This window comes from Microcebus murinus, unplaced genomic scaffold, assembly GCF_040939455.1.
Source record: "Microcebus murinus isolate Inina unplaced genomic scaffold, M.murinus_Inina_mat1.0 scaf037_hap2_Mmur4.0, whole genome shotgun sequence".
In the NCBI taxonomy this organism is placed as follows: Eukaryota; Metazoa; Chordata; class Mammalia; order Primates; family Cheirogaleidae; genus Microcebus; species Microcebus murinus.
This window is the reverse complement of record NW_027438983.1, coordinates 171605-196743: the sequence shown is the minus strand read 5'-3', so window position 1 is coordinate 196743 and position 25139 is coordinate 171605. Positions and strand designations below refer to the sequence as shown.

At 49.1% G+C, this 25139-nt stretch overlaps 1 protein-coding gene and 1 long non-coding RNA gene across 4 annotated transcripts; one reads left to right on the top strand and one right to left on the bottom strand.

Annotated features, from left to right (window-relative positions):
• Positions 1-7384: 7384 nt before the first annotated feature.
• On the bottom strand, positions 7385-19717 carry LOC105860728 (protein FAM156A/FAM156B). Of its 3 annotated transcripts, XM_075999904.1 has the most exons (4): positions 19546-19717; positions 15498-15685; positions 14363-14496; positions 7385-8807 (listed from the first exon to the last, which is right to left on the bottom strand). In XM_075999904.1, the coding sequence occupies exon 4, from the start codon at positions 8695-8697 to the stop codon at positions 8056-8058; it is 642 nt and encodes a 213-aa protein (XP_075856019.1). In that variant the 5' UTR covers positions 8698-8807; positions 14363-14496; positions 15498-15685; positions 19546-19717; the 3' UTR covers positions 7385-8055. The 3 variants fall into 3 exon arrangements, with proteins under 3 accessions (XP_075856019.1, XP_020140834.2, XP_075856020.1); XM_020285245.2 differs by lacking the exons at positions 14363-14496; positions 15498-15685 and having other exon boundaries at positions 19544-19717; XM_075999905.1 differs by lacking the exons at positions 15498-15685; positions 19546-19717 and having other exon boundaries at positions 14363-15365.
• Positions 19718-19818: 101 nt separating this feature from the next.
• On the top strand, positions 19819-24465 carry LOC142868693 (uncharacterized). Its single transcript, XR_012917633.1, has 4 exons — positions 19819-20136; positions 21275-21315; positions 23843-23901; positions 24413-24465. It is a non-coding gene; the product is annotated as an uncharacterized LOC142868693 (long non-coding RNA).
• Positions 24466-25139: the final 674 nt, after the last annotated feature.

Sequence of the window (25139 nt, the reverse complement as noted above, 5' to 3'; positions counted from 1 at the left end):
GGTCCCATGTTTCCAGCCCCTATCACCCCGAGCCTCTTACATCCCCCCCATCACAAGAGGGCTCTGTGCCCTGCCAGCTGCCTCTTCCTCCCTCCGATACCTGCTGTGACCCTCTCCGAACCCCTCCCCTGGACTTCAAGCGTTGTTCACTTAACTCAATTTGGGAATCTCCCCCATTACCACCCATATAGGCCTTCTGCATGGAAGAGGTTGTATCTCCCAACCCATCCCACCATGGGCCACAGTGATGAGACCTTGGATGGGAGAGGGATGATGGAAGCCTTCCTGCAACTCCGCTGGAGCTTGGAAACCACTGCTCCTCGAGCCTCAACTAAGGAGAAACATGCCTGCGGCCCATGCCCCTCTCCATGACACGGTCACCTAGTGAGCAGTCCTTGGATTATCACGGATTTCTGGCACCTGCTTCCTGTTGCTTTCCTCTCACATTTTGAGGGGACAGTGACACACCCTGAAAAGTCAGCAGCCCTCTCCTGTGACCACCCTGTGTCTCTGATGCCTTTCCAGCCGAGCTTGTCCAAAGCATAGACTATACCAGCATACTTACTGGGATGCCTCTCCCTCCTTCCTCGATGTACCCCACCTCCGTGGAATGTTCCCCAGCTAAAATCTCTGGCTAGTTCCGCCTTGCCAAACTAAAGTACCGCATGCCGTCTTGGCCATAGTCGACATCCCTTCATTCAAAACACTCTGCTTTCTCAGCGTCTGTGACAGCCACCCCCTGGTTTTCCTCCTCTGCCTCAGACTATTTACTTCTTAGTCTCCTCCTTGGTCCTTTTTCTTTGATCACCTCAAAAATCGAGGTTTTTTTTTTCCTGGCTTCCAGCCTCTTTCCTGGGCTCTTCTTGCTCTATATGTGATCTTCGGTACCCGCATCGCCACCCAGAGCGATTGGAAACCAATCTGCCTTGTTTCTGTCCCTATCCGCTGGTATGCTGATGGCTTCCGCCATAATCAACCCTTCCTGGGAAATCTCAGCTGAGGCCCACAGCCCCCACAGGCTGCGGCTTAGAGGGCATCTCCACTCAGATGTCCACGAGCCCTACAAACCAGCAGGAGAACCACAAACCTGTGTGCCCTGTCTCATGGGTGGACACTGCCACCCACACAATTCCTCTAACCTGCGAAGGCTCCTAGGTTTGACCTCACTCACCCCACGACTCCCCTGCAATGCTCCGTAACCACCACAATCTTGCAAAAATTCTCCGTGAGGGCGTTGTTCTTGGCACAGACACTCTAAAGGCCTCCCGAGTAGAGGCGTATGCCCTGCAATGGGAGGCCCCCCACTAGGGACTCCGAGGAGAAGACCTGGGCCCTGTGATATATCTGAGAGGCTAAAATCCTCCTCTTCTCCAAGATGTCAACAGATAACACGTAGCTGGATGAATGAGGACATGGTGGTAGGAACCCACCGTTCAGAAACACGGAGGTCAGTATCCAGCAGAAACAGCTATAGAGCAGCAAATGTGCGGAGGCGGGTCTCTATGGCTGTGCATGGAACAACGCGCTGCTGAATTTTTATTTTGCACCACACATTTCCTGGTGCCATCTGGGCTTTTATCTAAGCACAAGAATTCATTTGATAATACCAATTAGGGTAACGTGAGAAAACACCACCAGACAGACACACTTAGCAAATAAGCGTAAGAGCTGATTCATCCACACCGACTGATGCAAACCTGAGCAGTCTCTGATTTTCAAAGAACTACTGTGCTATGTCTCGTGATGGTGCCTACCAAAGAGCTTGACTGGCTTTGAGAATAACTTGAGCATAAGGGATCGTCACAAGAAAAAAAAAGTGGGCTGGGCGCAGTGGCTCACGCCTGTAATCCTAGCACTCTGGGAGGCCGAGGCGGGTGGATTGTTTGAGCTCAGGAGTTCGAGACCAGCCTGAGCAACAACGAGACCCCGTCTCTACTAAAAATAGAAACGAATTAGCCAGGTGCGGTGGCACACACCTGTAGTCCCAGCTACTTGGGAGGCTGAGGCAGGAGGATTGCTTGAGCCCAGGAGTTTGAGGTTGCTGTGAGCTAGCCTGACACCACGGCACTCTAGCCGGGGCAACAGAGTTGAGACTGTCTCAAAAAAATAATAAAAAGTGGTATGCTTCTTTAGGAGATGCATGGAGCTCACATCAACATGTTGATTCAGAAAGATTGAGAACGAACAGCAAGTATGGTGTAAGATTCCAAACACACTTTGAAACTGTTCTTCTCCCTTAGCCCGAGAAATCTGTCTAGCATGGCAGGGAATGATGAAGACCTGCTTTCCTCTTTAAAGAGGGGCCTCCGATTTCTGATGTTGGTTTCCCTCCATAACGATGGTTCCGTTTCCACAGCTGCAGCCCAGGCCTTCAGGAGAGGAGCTGTAAAATGATACTCATGCCGGGGCCACGTTCCAGACCTGCTAAGGGGACGGTGTCTGGCATCATCTGTCCCTTTAGGAATGCTCCTCGGGAGCTCTGATGCACAGCTGAGGTTGAGGGACATAGGCACACATTCCACCTCACCTGTCCTGTCCTGTCCTGTCTGTCAATACAATCTCAGACTGCATAGCCCTGTCTGTTGTTACTGAATTAAAAACAAATTTCATCATGTTCCTTGTTTTTGAGAGCTGTTTGTGACATATCTATTCTACAGCCATGTATAGAACAATTTCAGGGCCTCAGGGGTGTGTTTATGCCACCACTTCCCTGTTCCTACTTGGCAGCCCGCAGGCCGGCCGCAGGGAGGGAGAAGGGCCTCACAGCTGGAAAGGGATCTGGAGTTCGGTTGTCTTGGAAACCGCGCTGCCGCTCATCCCCACGGGCTCACGCAGCTCAGGCAGGGGCCCTGTGGGTGAGGCACCAGCCCTCCCCACTCTCCATGTCTTGCTGTGACCAGAGGTTGAAGCTGAGGGCTGAGGTTGGTTACCAGGGAAACCGAAGCCGAGCCCTTGGGACGTGTGAATAGAAAAGCACGGAAGCGGAGTTCAGGGCCAGGAGGGATTATGGGAGCCACCCACAGACGTGGAAGGGTGACTCATTAGTGATGTGCGACCAGAGGGTGCCTGCGCACACACGCCGGCACACACACTGGCACACAGACACACACACACAGACACACATGTGGACACGTGCACTGACCAGCACTCCTTCTGCCCAGATGTGCACAGTGACTCTGGCTGGCTGGAGCTTCACGTCCACACACGGGAGGCCAGCGATGAGGTGGGAGACATGGGCAAGACCTAGACCATGGAAAGGGTGGGGGGAACCTTACTGTTGGAAAGCAAAATACAGAAACAAAAACACGAACACAAAAGAAACTATGGCATACCTTTTCATCCATGACTTACATTCACATTTGCATTATATTTTAAGAACAGCTTTATTGAGGTCTCATCTCCAACCATAAAATGCACATACCTAAAGGGGACAGTGAAGTTTAGTCAATTCACACAGTTGTGGAACCCTCACTGCAGTCCTGCTGAGAGCACTGCCATCACCCCAGAAAGACCCCTCCTGCCTGTCAGCTGTCAGTCCCCAGTACTACCTCAGCCCCAGGCCAGCACAAGCCTACTTTTGACCCTGTAGATCTGCCCTTTCTGGGCATTTCCCATAACCTGACTCAGGCAGTAAGTCATCTTTTGTATCTGGCTTCTATCACTGAGCATAACGTTTTTGGGATTCCAGCATGCTGTCCATGTATCAGCACTTTGTTCCTTCCTGCTCAGTCGTGTCCTGCTGTGTGGCTGTGCCACATCTTGTTTAGCCCTTTGCCTACTGGTGGACGTTTCCCGTTTCCACCATGGGGCTTCACGCATACGCTGCTATGAACATTTGAGTAGGTGTCTTTGTGTGGACAGATGTTTTCCTTTCTAATATCTCTGTGCTTACATTTGTTTCCCTTGCATGCTCGCATGGCCAGAACCTGTAGCATGATGTTGGACAGAAGTGGCGGGAGCAGACACCCTTCCCTTGTTCCGGATGTCAAGGGAAAACAATGAATTTCTCCACTATGAAGTATGATGTGAGCTGTACTGTCTTGTAGATCCCCTTTATACGTCGGGGACCTTCCTTTCTGGACATAGTTTGTTCAGTGCTTTTATCATGAATGGGTCTTGGACTCTGTCAAATCCCTTTTCTTTGTCTGTGAAGATTGTCTATCATATTAATGGAGTGTATACCTCATCTGTATTTTGAATGTTGAACCAATCTTGCATTCCTACGATAAATCTCACTTGGTCATGTTGTACGGCCTTTTGTACATGTCGCTGGATTTGGTTTGCTAACGCTTTGTTGAGATTTCTTGCGTCCATACGCATAGGCGGGATGGATATCGGTCTACAGTGCGCTTGTGATGTGTCTGTCCGGCTGTAGTGCAGGGTAGTAGTATTCCCACAGAGTGTGCTGGGGAATGGGCCCTCCTTGTCTACATTCCAGAAGAGCCTGTGGAGGACTGGGATTATTTCCTTTGCGAATGTTGGATAAAATTCACCAAATGCAGCCAGCTGGCCCTGGGCTCTCTCATGGGATGGTTTTTAATTTACTCCTTGGTTTTCCTTACTTGTTCCGGGTCTACCCAGATTTTCTAATTGTGTATCACATTTGCACCCTCCTCCCTCCCAACATTTTCTGCCCCGCCGGTGCCTTTGGTTGTGTCTCTGGTTTAGAATTTGAAATCCTGGACATCGCTGGATTGCAGCTTCTCGTCTGCAACCTCAGATAGTATGGTGTCGTGGCTGTCACCCCCACGTCCCCTCCTACACTGCATACATGGGAATGGGGGCCAAGTCCTCGAGGTGGGCATGTGGAGGGCATGCTGACTCCCCCAGTTACAGCCGCCCAGCCACTCTCCAGGCGTCCTCTTGCAGACCAGGGGTCACTCTGCAGCTATGACCTCCCTCAGCAAAGCCCCCCATGTCCACATTCTACGACCCAGCTTCTTGTCACTCTTCTCATCTCCCGGCAACTCGTGCCACACAGTTGGATCAATCAGCTCATCTCTGATACGTCTACGCGTATCTGCTATGGTTTGAATATTTTTGTCCCCTCCAAAACTCATCTTGAAAGCTAATGCCTGATGCGACAGTGTCAGGAGGTGTGGCCTATCAGCAGGTGCTTAAGGCATGAGGGTGGCACCCTCATGAAGGGATCAAGGCCGCTTATGTTAAGGGCTGGGAGGAGTGGGCATGCCCTGTCTTTCCCTCTTCTGCCCCATGAGGACACCCAAGGTTCATCCCCACTCGTCCTTCCCTCTACCCCCACAGGAGGACACAGCAAGAAGGCCCTCGCCAGACACCAGAAGCCGGTACCTTGAGCTCGGATTTCCCAGCATCCAGAACTATGAGAAATAAATTTCTCTTCCTTATAAATTACCCAGCATCTTTGTCTATTTTGCGTTGTTGGAACAGAACACTGGAAACTGGGTAATACATAACGAAAACGGGTTTCTCTGGCTCACGGTTCTGGTGGCTGGCACGTGCCGATTGAGCATCTGTACCTCCTCACTCACGGCCTTGGGCTGCTTTGGCTCATGTCAGAAAGTGGAAGGGGAGCCGGTGGGTGCCAAGAGATCACATGGCGAGAGGAAGCCAGAGAGGGAAACTGAGGAAGGGAGACTGTTTCTAACAACCTGCTCTCCTGACACGGAATCCATTCCTGTGAGAGTGGTCACTGCCTCACCCCAGCAGGAGGGGGCTTCAGAGGGCACTCATCTATTCATGAGGGATCCATCCCCATGACCCTAACCCCTCCCACGGGGACCCACCTCCCAGCACTGCCACACTGGGGATCCAGCTTCAGCACGAGTTTTGGAGGGGGACAAACCATATCCAAACCATAGCACCTGGTCTTCGGTGTTTTGTTACAGCAACACAGAATGGACTGAGGCAGCGTCTGATCTCTCTCCCTGATGAAATGCTCAGTCCCGGAGGGCACAGATGCCCTCGGCTATTCCTCTTCACTTCCCCACAACAGCCAGCACAGCACAGAACAGGAGGGGGTGGGGGAGGCAAAGCGAGCGAACTGAAGCCGTGATGATTGGTTAAACGGTTGCTGTCACTGGCACTGTGGGTCAGAATTGACTGGGGAGGTCAACAGCAAGCAATTCGGTGTGTGTCGAGTCAGACAAAGGCCGTGTGTCTCTGCGCAGCACTTCACGGCCTCCATGAACCCTCTGCAACGTGGGGATGCGTATATCAGCCCCACTGCATCGCGGCGGGGATTCAATGATGTCTCTTACTAAGATGTGGTGCGACCAGCTATGGCAGGTCCACTGGAGCCCCTGATGCTTTGCCCTTCACCCCTCACCCTTACGGAGAGAAACAGGTGAATGGCACCAGCTCTGAATCCAGCCCTCCTAGGTTTGCACGCCAGTTCCACCTCCTACCGCCTGCGTGACCTTGGGCAAGTTCCCTACTTCTCTGTACTCTGCTTTCCAAATTCCTAAAAGGGGACTGAAAATGTTGCCAGATGATGGGTCTGTGGGAGAGGACAAAATGAGCTAAACCCCGGAAATATGCACGGACACCTAGTACACAACAGGCAAAGTGCAATGTCACGGTACCCCTTCTCAACCCCACCCGATTCGCCAGTCTGAATTGAGGCCTTTGAGTTTCAAGAAAGAAAAGCCCTCTTTAATTTCCGTCACCCTGGAGCTGGGAGGGAATCCTGGCAGGGGCGGTTTAACTGTCAAGCTCTCCAATGAGATCCCAAGTTCAGAATCTAAGAATCGTACCTGTTTTCAAGCCCCTTTCATGGGCAGGAGACGCGTAGATTTTTGCGGCAACACAGCTCTGGGGTCTACCTAAAAACACAGACTGACACAAAGCAGAATTTGCTTTTAGTTCAGAAGAATCGTACGGTCACTTGCTGGGTACACATCTCAGGATTCTGTAGGGGAAAACAGGGTAGATTGAATCAGTGGTGGCTCTTGAAATTAAAAGACACGTGTCTAAATGCCAAGACGATTTTGAAATAAGTAGAGGATGCTCTGGTTCTCACAAAGCAGGTACAAAACTGCTGTTTGCGGTCACCACCCAGGCACACTAGACCACAGAGAATGACCCCTGGATCCCCTAAGCCAGGGCATCGGCACCAAGGGGCAGGGGCTCCCAAGGTGGGCAGCAGACTCTGCTTCCACGTCTCCCGCGAGTAGGAGTACTCTCTTCCTTCCATTTGTGCCACCCAGCTGATTTGGATGCTGGTCCTGCCTCAGGGCCTCAGCGACTGGACTGCATTCTCTGGTGCACCCTCCCCTGTTCCCCAGCCCCCCAGCACAGAGTTCCCCTTGATGAACTCTTGAGCCACTGCTGGGGATTTCAAGGTAATGATCTCAGATCCGACAGGAAACAAACCACTACTGATAAACAAACCTGAATTCTTGGGTTACTTTCTTTCATACACATATTTATTTGGTATTGACGATGAGGTACCCCATCGGAATTCCTGCGAGGAGGAATACGACTCGACTGTTAAAGAGCAGGGAAACATTTACTTACATTTAGCTTATCATATTCACAATAGTTTACACAAACAGTACAATGGTGAACCACCGAGTTCTCATTCCACATCCCTTTCCCACACTTTGTTCAGCTTCCGGTTCTTGAAACTGGACCTCAGGGTGGCGCGTTGCATTTTGACAGACCTAGCACTGCTTCTCAGAGGCAGTCAGTTAAATGGCACAAAAGCACATGGATAGCAACAAGCCATTGACACTACACAGACATTTTATCTCTTACTGACAACAAGGTAGGGAGCAAAGATGGAGATCCGGGGTGGGAAAGTGACAACATGCACCATGGGAGCCACATGAGATGAGGTGAGGACCCCTGGTACGCAGTCTCCCTTGCCACAGAATGCCTCACAGCGATCCAAGAATGACAGGCACGAGAGAGTAGGACCTTCCTTCCAACATCATGCTGGGAGGATTCTGGTCATGACACAGGTATCGGCCGTCCTCCAACTAGAGCTCACTGTCTGGTCCCACGCCCGGGAGCTGGCAACACCGCATCTGCGCCTGAATCCCTCCTGATCTGCCTCGCGTGACGAGCAGTGTCTCAGTTTTCCTCTAACCACTGCTTGAGCAGCCTCTGGAACACTCTCTTGCTCTCCTGCTGCCTCTCCAGTTGGCGCTTCTCCTCTCTCTCCTGCTGCTGGAGCGCCCCTCCGGGCAGAAGGCCGGGCTGGCTGGTACCCAGGCTGAGGGTCAGGCCGCTGAGGCCCTGCACTAGCGCCTCCCAGGAGGAAGCAGGAGGGGCCCCGCTTCTCTCCCCAGGGATCCCAGAAAGAGTCGGCCTATGGCTCTGGCAGTATCGACACTCGCATCGGAATCGATTCTGATCCCTGTTCCCTGAGGAAACGATCCTGGGTTCCCTCTCAGCCGGGTAAGGTGCCATGTGGTCACGGTGTCTGCGCCTCAGGTGGCCCAGGAATGCTTTCTTCCTCTCTGGGATCGCCAGCCTTTCCCACCGCCTCTCCTGCAGGCTCTTCTCCTCTCGGTACCGCTGCTGGAGCAGCCCCTCTGGCAGGGGCGCAGGGTGGCTGGAGCCAGGACCAGGGGGCGGGTTACCCAGGCCCACCATCAGCTGCCCTGAGGAAGAAGGCCGAGGGGCTGCTGTGCCCACCTGCGCACTCTCTGCAGCCGTCATCTGGGAAGATCCCGACATCGACACTGGATTCCATTTCTGGGGTGGATCCATGGAGGTCTAGTCTGAGCTGGAAGCTCCGCCCGGCCCTTGCGTCTGGACAAGAAGGTGAAGCTGGAAGTTCTCAGATATCCAGAAGGCAGCGAGGAGGGTGTGTGGCCAGACTGAAACAAAAGGTGATAAGGGAAGAAAGGAGAGCCGTCACTATACACCTTACTTAACCTCTCCGTCCCTCCATTTCCTGTGTGTAAAAGGGGGACACTCAGGAGACCCACCTCCTAGGCTTCTGGGCATTGACTGAGATAATACCTGCCTAGAGCACAGAATGTGGCTGGCATATAGCAAAGGTGTTAGAAACAACACCAATCATTGCATCCCTGTCACACGGGATGCAAAAGGGTGCAACGCATTCAGTGATGCCAATTCCTTGCTGACACTTTCCAACCCATTCTATAGAATAATTTTAAGAACAATCAATGTATTGATTGACTAGCACGTGCTCTTCTCACAAGCATTTATTTCCTTTCGTAAAGTAGACTTTTCCTAAATTTTATACCTGGCGGCACATTCTTTTGTATTTTCGCCTTCGTGATCACTGATTTTGCGTCTAGTCAAAAAGGCTGCTCAAGCTATGGAAATCATTTCAAAATTCCCAGCATGTGTACAAAATAGGAGCAGGAGAAAACCAGGAAATTTCCAACAGATACAAAATAGATAACTTCACTTAAACCAAAAGCCTGTTCTTTGAAATGATCAATAAAATTGATCAACCTGTAGCAACAGTGACAGGGTAAAAACAGAGAGAAGCAACAAGGTACCAATAGCAGGAATGAAAGAAGAGATTTCACTATAGACCCAGAGAGCATAAAAGGGACAATGTAGTAATCCTGCAAACAACTCTCTGTGTGAATTCTACAGCTCAGATGAAATGGACCACGTACTCGAAAACCATAAGCTACCAACGTCACGTAAGATGTGGTTCAAACATTGAACTGTGTGCACAGTCCTGTATCTCTTAATGAAGCTGAACTCATAGTTTAAAAACCTTTGCAAAAAGATCCCTAGGCCCAGGCAGTTTCAGTGGCGTATTCTACCAAATGTTAAGTGGAGAAATAACACCAATTCTACACAAGAAAATAAGGCAGAGGGAATACTTCCAACTGATTTTATGAGGCTACCACAGCACTGATACCAAGAAAACTACAGACCAATCAATACTCTTTCTCAATCAGACACAAAATTTTTCAACAACAAACTAGCAAGATAGGAGAAGAAGAATAAACCACAATCGAGGGGGTTCTATACCAAGAACTCAAGGGATGTTCCTTCTATAACTGAAAATCCATCTACATAATCCACAGATTGAGTCATCAGAGGAAGAAGAAAAACAACACGATCACATCAACATGTGCAGAAAAACCATTCGACAAGATTCAAAGTCCACGGATGATATAAAAACTCCAGCACATGAAGACTAGAAGACACTTCCTGAACGCCATAAAGGGCACATACAGAAAAACCTACAACTAACACCCCACTTGATGGTCAAGGCCTGAATGCTTGGGAACGAGGCAAGGATGTCCACTCTCACCATGGCTATTCAACATCATGTTGGAGTCCCCAGACAGGGCAATAATGCCAGAAAACCAAACGGCACATATATCAGAGCACAAGAAATTTTTAAAAATGACCCTTTTGTAGATCACATGATCCTCTACACAGAACACTCCAGTGTATCTTCCCCAAACTCCTGGAAGGAATAATCGAGTTTACAAAGACACAGGGGACAAAGTGGACACACAGAAAACAATCACGTGAGTAAGTGGAAACCTAAATTTAAGAAACAATACTGTTTATAATAGCTACAAATGCACTAGAATAGTTGCGTATGAATCTAAGAAAATATCTACAGGATCTGTATGATGAAAACTATAAAATGCTAATGAAGGAAATCAAAGATGACCTAGTTAAATGGAGAGAAACAATATGTTTGTGGATTGAAAGATTCAACAAAGGAAAAAGTCAATTATGCTCAACTTGCTTTGCACAACCAATGCACTGGCCATTGAAATCCTTGATGGAAATTTATATTATATGCATATCAACAAGCTGATTGTACAATTTATGTGGAAGTTTCAATTTTTCAAAAAGATGTAAAGATTTGGAGAAATTGCATTATCTCATTTTTAGACTCGCTATAAAGCTGCAGTCCTCGGGACTCCTGTGTTAGAAAGGGGTAGACATGCAAATCAATAAAAGAAAATAGTCCATAAATACATCCACACAAATATGGTCAAAGGACTTTAGACAGGGATGTAAAAGGGAATTCAAAGGAGAAAGGATGATCTTTTCAATAAATGGTGTTGCATATCCACATGGAAAAATATGAACCTCAACCTCGACATTTACAGGCAATTAACTAAAAAGGGTTCAGGGATGTACACGTCAAGGCTACAATCATATGACTTTCCTGAAGAAACCACAGGAGAACATCTTTGTGAGTTGATGAAAGGAGAGTCTTCGACATGACACCAAAAGCACGATCCGTGTAAGAGAAAAATGAACAAAGTGGACTGTAGCAAAGTTTAAAACACTTGCTCTATAAAAGACAGTGCGTGAAGAGAATGAAAAGCAAAAGTGTACATTAGGAGAAAATGTTTGTAAATCACAGACCTGATAAAGACCTCATCTGCAGAATAGAGAAAGCAGTTTCAGAATCAACAAACAACCAACATCCTCATTAGAATGGGGGAAAGGCTTGATTGAAGACGAGCCCAGGAAAACAACATCCAACATCATGAACCATTAGGGGAATGTGAATTAAAACCGAGATGAGATACCCCATTGCACCTATTAGAATGGCCCAAGTTTAAAGTACTGGTGGTACCAAGTGCTAGACAACATGGGAGCAACTAGAACACCCACATGTTGCTGGTGGGGAAGCGAGCAGTACAGCCAGTTTGAGAAGCAGTCTGGTGGTTTCTTTTAAGTTCCACAGACATTTACCACAGGACACAACAATCCTACTCCTGGTTCTTTACCCTAGAGCAGGCGTCCTCAAACTACAGCCCTCGGGCCACATGCGGGCCGCCTAGCACATTTATCCGGCCCTCCGGGTGTTTTTGCCACCGCTGCCTGTCCTGCTTAGCAGCCGACTTGTCCCGGGCCCACAGTGCACACTCTCCAACGGTCTGAGGGACAGTGAACTGGCCCCCTGTTTAAAAACTTTGAGGACCCCTGCCCTAGAGAAACGAAAACTTAGATTTGCACAAAAGCCTGCCCATAAATGCTGAAAGCAGCTCTATTCCTAATCGCCCCAAACTAGAGACAACACGAATGTCCTTCAATGGAAGAATGGAGAAAGAAACTTGGTATTGCATACAGTGGAATAATGGTCAGCACCGTAACATAGAACAGACAATCGATAGAGGCATTTGAGATTCATCCGAGATGTTGCATCGTAAAGAAGCCCACCTCACAAGGCTAGAAAGTGTATGGTTTCATTGCTGACACTCTCCACAAGACAAAACTACAGAGAAGGACACAGATCACTTGGTGGCAGGCAGCAGAGGTAAGGAAGGTGTAACTGTGAAGGGGTGGCTCCAGATGAGTGTTGTGGAGTCTGGGGACTGTTCTGGATCTTGACTGCAGTGGTGGTTACAAGAATCTATGTGTGTGTTAAAGCTTCTAAACTATACTCCCAAGAAAAAATGTCAGATCAAAACCCCCAGTGGTCAAGTCTAGAATAAGGGCCTCTCTCTACAGTCATTCTTTCAATAAACACATCTTGGATGAATCTAAAAATAATTTACATTAAATGCTAAATCGAAACATTACCTCACATCCCAGGATCTGTTCTTTTAGCAAACTTGGAAACCCAGAATTCACTAGTTTTCTTCAGAGGCTACTGGTACTGAGAAATTTTTATTACCGAATCGTGTCTACCAGCACACACCAGGGCAGGAAACACAGAACAATATTAGAAATATTTTGAATCGTATGACATGACAGTGCACACTTCCAAACACATCCGTCCCAGAGAGAGAGTTTTTTAACATTTGAGTAACTGAAATCTGTGTTTCCAACTAGTCAGTTCAGTGACATCCTGTGGGCCATCTCTAGCCTGCACAAACACTCACGTGTGGAAAATGATCTTCTTAACACAATTACCTCCAAACCAATTTTCACATGTCCCACAGTCTCTCTCAGGATCGTATTTCTTCATGCAGGCAGCTAATCCTCAGAAAGAAAAACAACAACAACAACAACAAAAATCACCTCACAAACACTTTTGTATGAAGAAATATTGAGACTTTGCAGACATCAATTCACAACCGGCCCGTGTTTTGAACACCCTTTTCTCTCTTTTTCCCTGCTTCGACTCTGTAAAATGAAATATTTTGCTGTCCTATCTCGAGGTGCACCACAAGTTTCTCAAACCACACCCATGAAGCTACTCAGGATCCTTTACAGAGACATTAAGGACAATGAGGCCTGGAGAAGTCCCCTCTGTGGGAACACAGGAGCAGCTGGGGCAGTAATGTCTCTTCCCTTCCTTCATCATCACCCCCTTTCATTCCTTCATCAGTCACTTGTCCCCAAGGAATAACAATCTAACATCGAACCCGCTTAATACATCAAAAATACATCGGCCTCAAATTTCCTGCATCAAACACAGCTTCTGAAGAGAGGGAAAAGATGCTGGGCACGAGTGAACCCAGAAAGAGCAGTCACCAGAGCTTCAGACGGGGAGGGGATGTCCCTTGGTGCAGGGTTTCCCCACTGTGATGGTTAATGTCACATGTCAACTCGGCTAGGTTACGGTGCAGGTCATTTGGTTAAATACCACTCTAGATGTTGCAGGGAAGGTATTTATGGATGTGATTAACACTTATTATAATCTGTAGACTATAAGTAAAGCCCATTACCCTCCATGACAGGGGTGGGCTTCCTCCAACCAGTTGAAGGCCTTAAGAGCACAGACCGATGCTTCCCAAGGAAGCAGCCATTCGGTTGAAGACTGCGACATATAAATAGAAACCCTGCCTGAGTTTTCAGCACGCTGGCCTGCCTGCAGATTTCAGACTTGAGACTGCAAAATCAACTCTTACTCAAATTTCCAGCCACGTGACCTGCCCTCCAGATTTCAGACTTGCCAGTACCCTCAATCCCTTGAGCCGACTCCTTTAAATAAATCAACTTCCCGATAGACAGAGGGAGAGAGAGTTGTATAGACGTATAGATATCCTATTGGTTCTTCTCCTCTGGAAAAAACCCTAATACACCCACAATATACCACATCTTTCTGTGGTCCAATTTCCAAGTAACCACATTATCACATGTCCAGTACTTTGTATTAAAACCAGCGTGACAGAAAACAGCTTATGTGTAATTAGTGCCTTCCACATGCCAGGGAATGTGAGCTAGGTGTTCTATATCCCTCATCTCATGTAGGTTTCTCTCTAAAGTAGGTAGAGTTATTGTCATTTTACCAATGAGGAATTTGAGGCTTAAGGAGACAGAGTTCATTGCCAGGGTCCATGGTGGAAGCCAGTGTGAGTGAAAGCTCTGGGACCTGAAGCAGAGGGAGAGGACTTTGGAGAGACAAGGTGGGAGCAGGTCACAGAGAGCCTCCAATGGCGCACAAGAACAGCGAGGAATCACACACCCTGTGACTTGCACCGGGGCACGCCCCAGAACAGAAGTGGCACCGACCTACCTGAGGACAGAAATGCAGCTGCAGTGAATGGATCGCTCAATATAAGACGACGAGTGTTTATGGTTCCCAGATGGGGAGCCCACAAGGGGACAGTCAGCATTCTGGGGAGAGGTCTTCGGTGCAAGAGGGAAAACCTGGTAAGAGTATGGCAGAGAATGAAAGAAGCTCTAGGGCTGGCCAGAGAAGTCTAATGAGATTGTCATGTTTTTCCTTCTGTGGGCGATGCAGTTTGTAAGGGCCTTCCTCCGAAGTACCCCGTGGCCTTGCCGGTAGTTGTGATGAGAGGTGACATCTCAGGATCAGTTCTATAGACTTCCCTTGCATGTCTCATCACATACTCACAAACATACCCCTCTTAGTTTGGCAGCATTAGTAGTAATAGTAAAAACTCCATTTCACGGGTAAGGAGGGTAATTTTCTCAAGATGATATGACTGCAAACGGCAGAACTGGGTTGGAAGGAAGCTTGCCTAGAATCACAACTAGTGTCCTTAGCCACTACACTGTATTGCTCCTTCCAAAAACATTCCACAGTGCTCCCTGTAGCAGGAAGTCTGCTTTTGTCTGTGAGTATAAAGAAAATTCTTCCTCCATTGGGCCGAATCAGAAAGGCAGGTCAGCAGGAAGGGTGGCCTAGGCATGGTATAACCTGTGACCCACTGTTGCCACCAAGCACCATCTCTCTAATCTGTTGTTTTCTGCTACATTTGCTCCAGGACTGACAGCCAGATAGGGCAATATCCGAGTGCAGAAAGGCACTTTCCATTCCTGCAGCATTTCTGTGAGCAAGGAGCTATCCCAGAAGCCCCCCAGCAGACAGTTTCTTCCTTTCCCACGGGCCAGCACTGGGGCACAGCCCTGTTTCTCAATCAGTCTGCAACAAGTAGAATGGGATGACCATGGTGGCCATAGATGAAAGGCTCAGGACCAAAGAGGCTCCTTGCAAGACTTGCCCTTCTTATTCCCCCTTCGGCCTCAGCTTAGACAGCACTTCCCCCAGGAAGCCTTCGCTGACCTCCTTCACAAGTCCTGAATGGGGAACCCTCCTCTGAGCTCCCATAATACCCTGCAGTTCCCCTGCCCGGCCCCAGCCCCACTCAGTTGTCAACAGATGGTTATTTGTCTGTCCCACTCACCAGGCCAGGAGCTGATGGTACCCAGGGACTTTGTCTTCTTCACGCATCACAGAGCCTCGACCCCAGTGGACATTCACAAACATCTGTCAAACCTAAGGTGGAGAATCTGGGGCCCCTTCATAAACATCTCATTTAATATGTCAACCCTGCAGAATCCATATTTTCCCATGTTGCAAAGGTGGACATTCCTGCGTGGAGAAGTTAAATAATGTCCCTAAGATCACACAAACAGCCAGAAAGAAAACGACTGCAGATGCAGCCACCCTTGCCGGCACCGCCTCACCGGATTCTCAGCCTGCCCAGATGCCTAAGGCAGAAAGTGATCCTGAGGGACAGACTTCACACAGGAAAGTCTTGGGGGCTGGCTCGGGTGTCCAGAGCTGGCCCGGGTGTCCAGAGCTGGCCCTGGGGTCAGGTAACTGATTCTGCAACCATTTCCTATGACGTTCTAGTGCTGGGCTGTGTTCTCAGTGCCGGGAATGCCGCATAGAACAAACCTCACAATCTGCTCCCCCTCGTTAGCTTGATTCTCATGTTGGGAAGGAGAAAGAAAATAGCCAACGAGGCAAAACATGTTATGTCCAGCAAGGCGCCCTATGAACAGCTTTGCACTCATTCTCACAATTAAGACAGTGACAAGTCATAGATTTTTCAATGTTGCACAATGATGTGAAATAAATACCCTTATAAAATGAATTTATTTTAGGGATAAGAAACAAATTTCATTTAATAACATCCATTAAATAGTAGCTTGACACTTTTCCAAATGGCAAAATCATACAGCTAAGTGACTGGGATCTGTGCAAGGTAGCTGGGTGCTGAGAACTGTGCCCCTAGCCTGGTGCAATGCCGGGGAATAAAGAGTCAGAGTCCCAGCCGTGCAACGCCACTCAGATTAATGAAAGCATTTGTCCTGCACCCGGCACACACGTTCTCTGTTACGCCCACCCACATAACCTGCATCCTGCATCTAGGTCTACAATGGAGGGGACGCTCCTCTTAGCAGCGTCAGTACAAAGGAACAGTTAAGCCAGTAAACACCCAGCGATGCCCACTTCTGAGTGTGAGAGGGGAAAATGAACAGAGCAAGGAAACATGGCCCCTGCCTTTGGGGCCTCACAGCAGGTGGGAAAGAGACACACAGTCTGTGGGAAAGCAGCGGGAGTACAGGGGAGGGCACAGGGGAAGGCCCCAAGGAGGAGTGGCCACAGCAGCAAGAGGCAGCCAAGGAGAAAGTCTCCTGCGAGAGAAGAGCTCACGTGGACTCACCTGAGGTCACCCGCCACTGTATTCACGTCATAGATTCTACGGATCTGGGCCAGAGTGACTGCTACACCTGTCACTTACAAAATAAAATAACCTGACTGGCCTGGGTGCGTTCATCCTACGGGTGTTCCCGAGGGCCCCTCTACTCAGCGATCCCTTCAGTGAGTTATCCAACACAGCCCCGTCCCCAGGGCACATCTAGTCTGAGGAAGTACAATCTTGACCCAGGTATAGCATGAAGGGAATATACTGATACTATTAATAGATACTTGTGGACAGAGTGGGGGTAGAGGACAGGATGCTCCTCACAGCCCTGGATGAACAGAAATTTCAGCACAGGATCGGCCATGTTTGCTCATTCACACTATGTTATTTCCAGTGGAGAAACAGCAGGTATCACAACAGCTGTACACGGCGAAGGGGACAATATGGGTACGATATGGTTCTGGACAGTGTGTGGGGGGGGAAAGACACAAAAACCCTTAGGATTAACAGAAAATTAAGCCAAGATATTTGCTGTATCCACTTGTTTACAATACCGTGGTCCCTCTGTGTCTGTGGGGCATTGGCTGGGACCCCCAGGGAGGCCAAAATCCTCAGATGGTGACCTCCCTGCTATAAAATGGCATAGTATTTTAATGCAACCTACGCACTTCCTCCCATATATTTTACATCATCTCCAGATTACTTATAACACCTAGTGCAATGTAAATGCTATGTAAATAGTCATGCTGTATTTTTAAAAATTTGTATTGTTTTGTTTCTAATCTTTTGGATCTGGAGTTGGCTGAATCCTGGGAGGTGGGACTTGGGGTATGGAGGGCTGACTATATCATTTCCAATGAACCAAGTGCCGGTATAACCATGGCTACATTGCACCAAGTGGGTAACACGGGTCATCGTCACTCACAGATAAATGTGCCCCAGCCCCTGCTCAGCGCCTGGTTCCAGGATCTGTGCTTTGGTACATGTGGCTCACAGGGGACTGTTTCCTGCAGGATAACAATCCTCAGGGTGCTCACAGTCTGGGAGACAGGGAGGTGTAGTGAAGATAACGACAGAACTCGCCATGAGAGCCTGTCTCTTCCCTGGCTGGCCTGAGCCAGGGGAGGCGTGGAAAGCAGACGAGGGCCCCATAGTTCAAGTGGCTGGGAACGACTTCTCCCAGGGCCTGCTATGTTACATAATGTTATCATGCCCACTTGCAGATGAGGTAACTGAGGATCAGAGAGGTTCAGCAACTCAGTCAAGGTCACACAGCTACACAGTGCTGGGGACCATTTCTCACTTAGGTCTGTTAAAATGCAAAGTCTCTGCACTATTCAGTACACCAATCTCAATCTCTCTCTCTCTCTCTCTCTCTCTCTGTTTCCATGTTGTCACCTGTTTTAATCCACATCCACCATCATATACTTTACCTGTGGCTCTCCTTACCTTCAAATTCTTATAACCTGCTAAATACAGTATAGATTTTGTTTTAGCACATCAGGCCTTTTACTATAAAAAAAAATGTAAATTTCCCTTGCCACGCACAATTGCTCAGCCCAGAACTGAACATTTATCTTGAGTTTGATTCCACCCAAAGGTTGGATAAAGGAAATGGATCACTGCGATTCAGAGTTTTAACTTAGCTATATCACCCAATCCCAAGCACAATTTTACATGCAATCAATATCCAGCTAGAACACTAAAACCAGTGCTTCCCTATGGAAAGTATTCACAAAACATTTTATTAAATGCCAAAAAGTTCCAGGTAAGAGACGCTGTCCCTCTGACAGGCAACCGTTGAAATTCTCTTCCTAAAAATACAGAAATCCCTTCTCTTTGTCCTTTTTCTCCCTTGCTGGGACCCTGAGAGCCTCAGCCAAGCAAGTCCATTCACTATTGCTTTTTGCAAACACAAACTCACAAAAGAACCCTCAGGCACACACACATTCATTACACCCAATAGGGGTATGTTAATATAGGGAAATTGTACTGGAAATGCAAATGGCAATCTGTGACTAATCATAAAACCAACTTTTGGATGGCATAGAGGTCTGCTGTCCCGGATGGGCTGCACTCCAGCAAAGTGGACAAGCAAAGATGCCTTCCTTCTCTAAATATTCAACACTGCAGCTTGGATGGTTATTTGATTAAAATAAAAAGGTCTCCCTAATTGTACGCTAATGAAGGAGTCACAGAGCCTACTTACTGAACGCATGTCTATTCCTATGCCACATCAGGACCCATCTCTCTCACACGTCCTAGAAAGAGTTTCTCTGACTGTCTCTATACCGGACATGTAGTTTTCCTTGAAAATGCTTCAGTCATTCCGTCGTCCTATTGTGGGGTGGGTGGGAGGGAGGTGACGCCAAGGAAACAAGTTCTTCCTGAACCTGTTGAACACTGATTGCTGCCCGATTACATCCCTATGCCTGACAGTGCCCGCAGCAAGTTTCAGGATGGGCTTTCTCCGCTTAAACATGGCCATCCCCAACTAGGGAAGGAGAAATACGACACACGCAGACTGTACCACCGCCATTCTCACGCTGAGGAGAGAAGGGCGTCAGAGGACAGCAGGTGTTCGCTCAGAAAGCAGCGTTCCCCGCTGGCCAAACAGAAGGATTCTAGTCCCAAGACACTAACGCACACCTGTCCAGTTCTAGGGAGACTCTGTCTCTCGCTGTCTCTCTCCGAGTCTCCCACCCCCCTTCTCCATCCGTCTCTCTCTCGCTCACGCTCTCCCCCTGACTCCCGGGCTCATTCTCTCTCTGTCTCCCTCTCTCGGGCTCTCTCACACGCGTTCTTGCTCCGGAGCCGGTTCCCGCCGTCCAGACGCCAGCGCGCTGCCTTCTTTCCTCTGCCCTGGGACGTGGCGTAGCCCGCTCGGAACTGAAGGGTTAAGACCACGGAGAGGAGCCCTCCCACGGCCGGCTAGAAAGGCTACACCGGGGAAGGCGGTGCGTGCCCGGGGTGGGGGCGGGGGCTGGTGGGTGGTGGTGGTGGTGGTGGTGGCTGTTTGACGTCACAGGGATGGGACGCCTGAGAGAAACTTGACCTTCGATTGGTTGCCGGGGGCCGCAGTGCACGCCGGGAGGGAAAGGAAATCAGGTTTCTCTCCTGGGGCGGCCAGGTGAGTTGTGGCTACCGCGCTGCCCTGCTCTGCTCCGCTGAGACGTGGTGTCAGGGCCGGCCCTCCCGGCAGTGCCCTGGGGCGTCCTAGGAGCGGTCCTCCCGTCCTGGACGCGACGAATGCTTCCGGAAGCCGTGGGAAGAAATTCCGGGCAGCAGAGGTAACTTCACAGGGGAGGCGCGTAGGAGCTGGCTGGAGGGATTGGAGGAGGCCGACTTCTCTGGTGATTGGCTGGGAGTTCTTGTGTACAGCGTACAGGTGAGAAGTGGCACCAGCTCTTTGAATTAGTTTATTTACTAACTGTTTGTGCGTCGGCGATAATTGTGTGTAGATGGAGGGTTTGTCTGGCTTACACTCGAAAGGAAAGACAGAAAGCAAACAAGTCAGGAAATTGGATTTGTTCAGCTTACTGCCCTAGGGAGAGCGCACCTGTCTGGAGATCAGAGTGTCTGGGCGGGAAGCTTTTGCCTTTACTTTTATAGGGAGGCGTAACCAAGTGTTAATGGGGTGGTTTATGGAGGAGGGTGTTTTCGTGAGACAAAGAACAAGGACTGGGAGTGTCTGTCATCCTCGAGTCTGGTGGGAGTCCTGGCCCAGAGTGGCCACACAGCAACCCTTATCTAAGTCACATGAATAGAGTGGTCCTTTGTGGGCAGCCCTTTTCCAGAACAGGAAAGCATGCAGAGAGTTACTTGTTGTGGCTTATTTCAGGAATCAGGTGAAGTGCCCCATTGTCAACAGGTCAAAATAAGCAAGGCATCTTTCCTGACTGTCCAAGCAGTTGCACAAATTAGCAGAGAGATGCTCCCCCCCTCCCCCCGGAAGTATCCGACCTGTGAACACCATTTTATAATTTTTGAAACTTAATATTTTTGTGATCTAAATGAAGGCAGCAAAAATGCATAACTATCCCAGAATATTATCATCATCTTCATTTTACAAGTGAGGTAACTGAGTCAGAGAGAGGGTAAGTAACCTGCCCAAAGTCACACCAGGAATAAATGGTGGAGGCTTGATTTAAATCCAGGTGTCTGCAGCTTCAGCACCTCTCTGCTATGCAGCCATCACCTATCATTTCCAAACTCACATATCCGGCTAAGTCCTCTCTCTGAAACTACAGACGTGCTGAGCCAACTGACACCCCAAAGGCAGATTGCACTCAAAGGGTCCCTGGGCAGCAGAGGTGACTTCACAGAAAGGAGTGTTAGAGATCCAGGGTCCCAAAGGCCCTAGCCCACCCTCTGGAGGGAGAGAGGGGCTACAAGAGGAAGATTAGCACATTTGAGGGGTTGGAGGTATCTCTGAGAGACGGGCTGATGGACTATTACACTGCACACATGTGATAATACACTTATTACTTTGAATTTATTTATTTTTCTATTTTTTTTTTTTTTAGCATTGGCAGTACCTGTCCAATGGTTACAATACCCGAAACAGGTATGTAAAATCAAGCTGATACATGGATAGAGGTTCCCATTTTACCTGGGAGGACCTGACAAGAAAACGCCAGTCTGCTATGTAAAAAGACACATTCTCCTATACCAAAAGGATGCAGCAAATTAGTCATTATTCCTAATTATTATTATCATTCTCCTATTACAGGTGAGGCTTCATAGGCACAGAGAGGTTAGGTCAGCTCCCGAGAGTCACTCAGGTTTCAAGTGCTTGAGTCCCAGAGCACCTAATACTCGATATGTCCCAAGCTGAACCCATCCACCCCCACTCTCTGGACACCTGCCCCTCCTCAGTGGTGCCTAACACAGTGAAAAGCAGCACCTTCTGCCCAGCAGCTTAGGCCGGGGATCTTTAAAGCCATCCCGATTGCTGCCTTTCTCTCACCACCCCCACAGTGGCTAAGTCTGGCCACTTTGACCTCCCACGTCTAAGTAAGGTCTTTACACTTCTCTCCATTACAACAGGAAGTTCCCTAGTCCAGTCACACTCATCTCTCTCCTTGTCGACCACCAGGGTCATCATAGCTAGTCTTCCCACTGCCAGCCTTGTCCCCTTGTCCCCCAAGCATCCTCTGTCCCAGTGCCTGATGGACCTTTCATAACTCCTTGTGGTGTCGTATTACCCCTGCTCAAACTCTGCAGGGGCTGCTTGTTGCTCTTAGGATAATGTCCAACCTCCCAGACTAGGCACATCTGGCCCAGCCTACCTCAAAACACCTCAGCTGTAGCAGACACCTGCTGCTGCACCCCACACTTAATGTTCCAGACATCTAAACCTTTGTGTTCATCGGATGCCCACCCATGCCCTCTCTGTCCCTCCCTCTCTCTCTGCTGTCTACAGCCTTACACCTGCTGTCCCTTCTGTCTGGCCTGCACTTCCTCCCTCCTCCTCTGCCTGATTCCTGCTTACCTTCAGCCCTAAGGTTAAGGAGAGCCATTTCTATTTTACCTTGGGAGTATCTGGATAAAAAGGCACACTTACTGGTTCAATATTTTTACTGATGGGCATGTGTTGGAGATCCTTTTAAATCCCCAAATGGACCAGTGAATGGGAAATACAGTCTGGGGGCAGGGTTTTCTGGGGCCCTGACATGCTTGCCTCCTCACTGAGGTGTCCCTAACACATGGCACAATGTGAATGGGACTTCCTGGAGCCTGGCTAGCGAGGACTTAGTGTGTGCTGCGCATGTCTGAGTTTTATTTCCCAAAGACCTAGAGAAGTAAGTGTCAAATCCTCCATCTACAAACAAGGACCCAAACTGAAAAAGGTTAGGTCGCCGATGCTGAAAAGGCTGCATCTGGGAATCACACATCTGGTTCTGTGTGACTCCAAAGCCAGGCCTCTGTCCACTCCACTCACACACTTTCCACGACAGACTTTGCTTGAGTCCCCCTTGACGGGATGCAGATACTGTCCTGTGATGGGATAGCGTCTTTCCAACACCGTGTCCCTGTGAAATGCAGGACAAAGACACCTTGAAAGGCCCTAAGATGCTGCATGTCTTCCATCTGAGGAGCTCTCCTGGAGTCCCGTGGTGTGAAAGGCTTGCCCGGGAGCTAACAGCTGAGCAGGACTTTGACTTCTAGGGCTCCTCTAGGGGAGGCACTTTGCCATATGAGAGCGACTTTTGCAGTCTACCCCCACCCCCAAATTATGTCTCCATTGGCCTCACTCTGTTTAACAGATAAGAATATGGAGGGAAACAGCCAGAGGGAGTGTTTTTAGTGGCTGCCACACAGCTCTGGAGTTGATCAGACTGAAAGGTGGTTTGGAGCCCCAAAGACCAACCAGGAGTGGAAACCTGCTCCTGCTGTGTTGAGCTCTCTGTTCTCAGCGCTCTCTCGTGTAAAGTGTGGATAACCAAAGGGTCTACCGCACAAACCTCTCCTGACCAGAGAAGTCTGTCCTGACAGGAGCCTCTCACGCACACACCCCTTGGGCGAGGAGGAAGGGGTGTCCTGAGGGCACCATGAGTTCTGCCATTGCTCGCCTCACCCCACCTCAGCTCACCTGCTCAGAGGGGATAGTGCAGTGCATCCCTGCATCCACCACCTGTGTCCAGTACGTAGAGACCTCCTGTCCATTTGGCTCTTAGGACATGTTCATTCAGTGAATGAAGGACCTTGGTCCAGGGTGCTGGTCAGTAATGGGCAGCTGTGACCGTAGCAGTTCTTTCAGCACTAGAAATGGTACAGGAGAACTGAGTGAGCAGAGGACATCTCTACAGTCACATTCTCTTCCGTTTGGGTTGAGGGAAGAGGATAGTATCTTTTATCCCATCCCTAATTCCAGAACTCCTAATAAAAGAGGCTACTAAATTCTTTAGACACGTGTTGACTGATCTGTTCCACTGTGAGTCTCAGGTCTAGCCTCCCAGTGGGACCGCACTGGTCAGTCCCCAGAAGTTTCCCATGTCCCTGTGGCCAGTGCACATAGTTGCACTGTTCATTTGGAGAATGGTTGAGTGAACTCAGGCCTGCTAATTGAATATGTGGTCCTGTGGCTACAGCCCAGATGTCCGCGGCGACCAAGACATGAGGACAGGATGAAGACATGAGTCAAGTTCAGGTAACCTCTGTCCACCTCACCTGGTTGTCTTGGCTGTTTGCCCAAACCATCCTGTCTTAGACTGGTCTTCCCCTGTGTCCCTGCTTTGCCTGAACTTAGCTGGTCCACACAGATGTGCCCTCAGTATCTATGTCCCTTGGTTGTCCTTCCTGGTCTAGCTGACTGACCAGAAGCTTACTTGGCCCAGCAGGATCCTGTCCCTGTTACCTCCTGTCCCTGTTCAGCCCTTACCCCTGCTCTCAACTGCACTGACATCCTTGTAGCATCTTTGCTGTGCTGGGCATGCTCTGCCTCTGACACTTTCCCCCACCTGTTCTCTCTGGAAAGCCCTGACTCCACAAACCTGCTTGGCTGACTCTTCTACCCATTCACGTCTTTGTCAAAATGTCACCTTCTCAATGCAGCCTACCCAGGTCACTCTGTTTAATAGTTTAAGCCGCAGCTAACCCAGTTCATCCGCACATTCCTGAGCTTATTACCATGATCTAAATACTTTTTCTTTTTTTCACAGCCCCCATCACCTCCTAACATACTGTCCAGTTGATTAAATTACCACATGGAGCGTTTACTGTGTGCCGCCTACGACTTCTCCTTCGGGCGATGTGAGATCCAGGGCAGGGCTTTCTGTTGATTTGGTTCACTGATGTATGTATTATCCGAAATCCTCGGGCAGTGCCTGGCACATAGAAGACCCTCACTAAGGATTTGTTGCTTGAAGAAACGAGTCTGCTTCCCCCACTAGGCTATGGGACCCTTGTGGGTCTGCTTCTCCCCCATGTGACGGAGCCCTGTGTGCGTGTGACCATGTGACTATGACCAAAAACAAGGCTCAGGCAGGAAGGAGAGTTTCTGAAGAACAAACATGTCAGCGAGAAGGAGGTTTTCCCACCCTGGGGAGACAGGGGTGCTCTTGCATGACAGCCTTGGTGCAGAGGCGTTGATCCTTTGCAGGCTTGGGGATGCATGAAAATGAAGAGAGGGGTTGCTTTACATCAGACCGAGAATATGTTAGAAAGTGGCCCTTAGTAGGGCAGACAGAGCTTCCTGCTCTGTTGAAATCAGATTGAAACGGCAGCCCCAGTGGTTGCAGAGAAACTCACCTCCACCTGCCATGTGATCCCAACGTGTGCACTTTATGCAAGAGCAAGGGAAGTTATAAACCCTTTTGGATTGTCCCAGGGTGTGTGTTTCCAGAAAAGGAGCAATGATTTTTCTCACTCTGAATCCTTGCCTTGTGG

Excerpts from the sequence above, each read along its gene's own strand:
- LOC105860728 (XM_020285245.2), bottom strand. The coding sequence starts at position 8,697 with ATGGATCCACCCCAGAAATGGAATCCAGTGTCGATGTCGGGATCTTCC.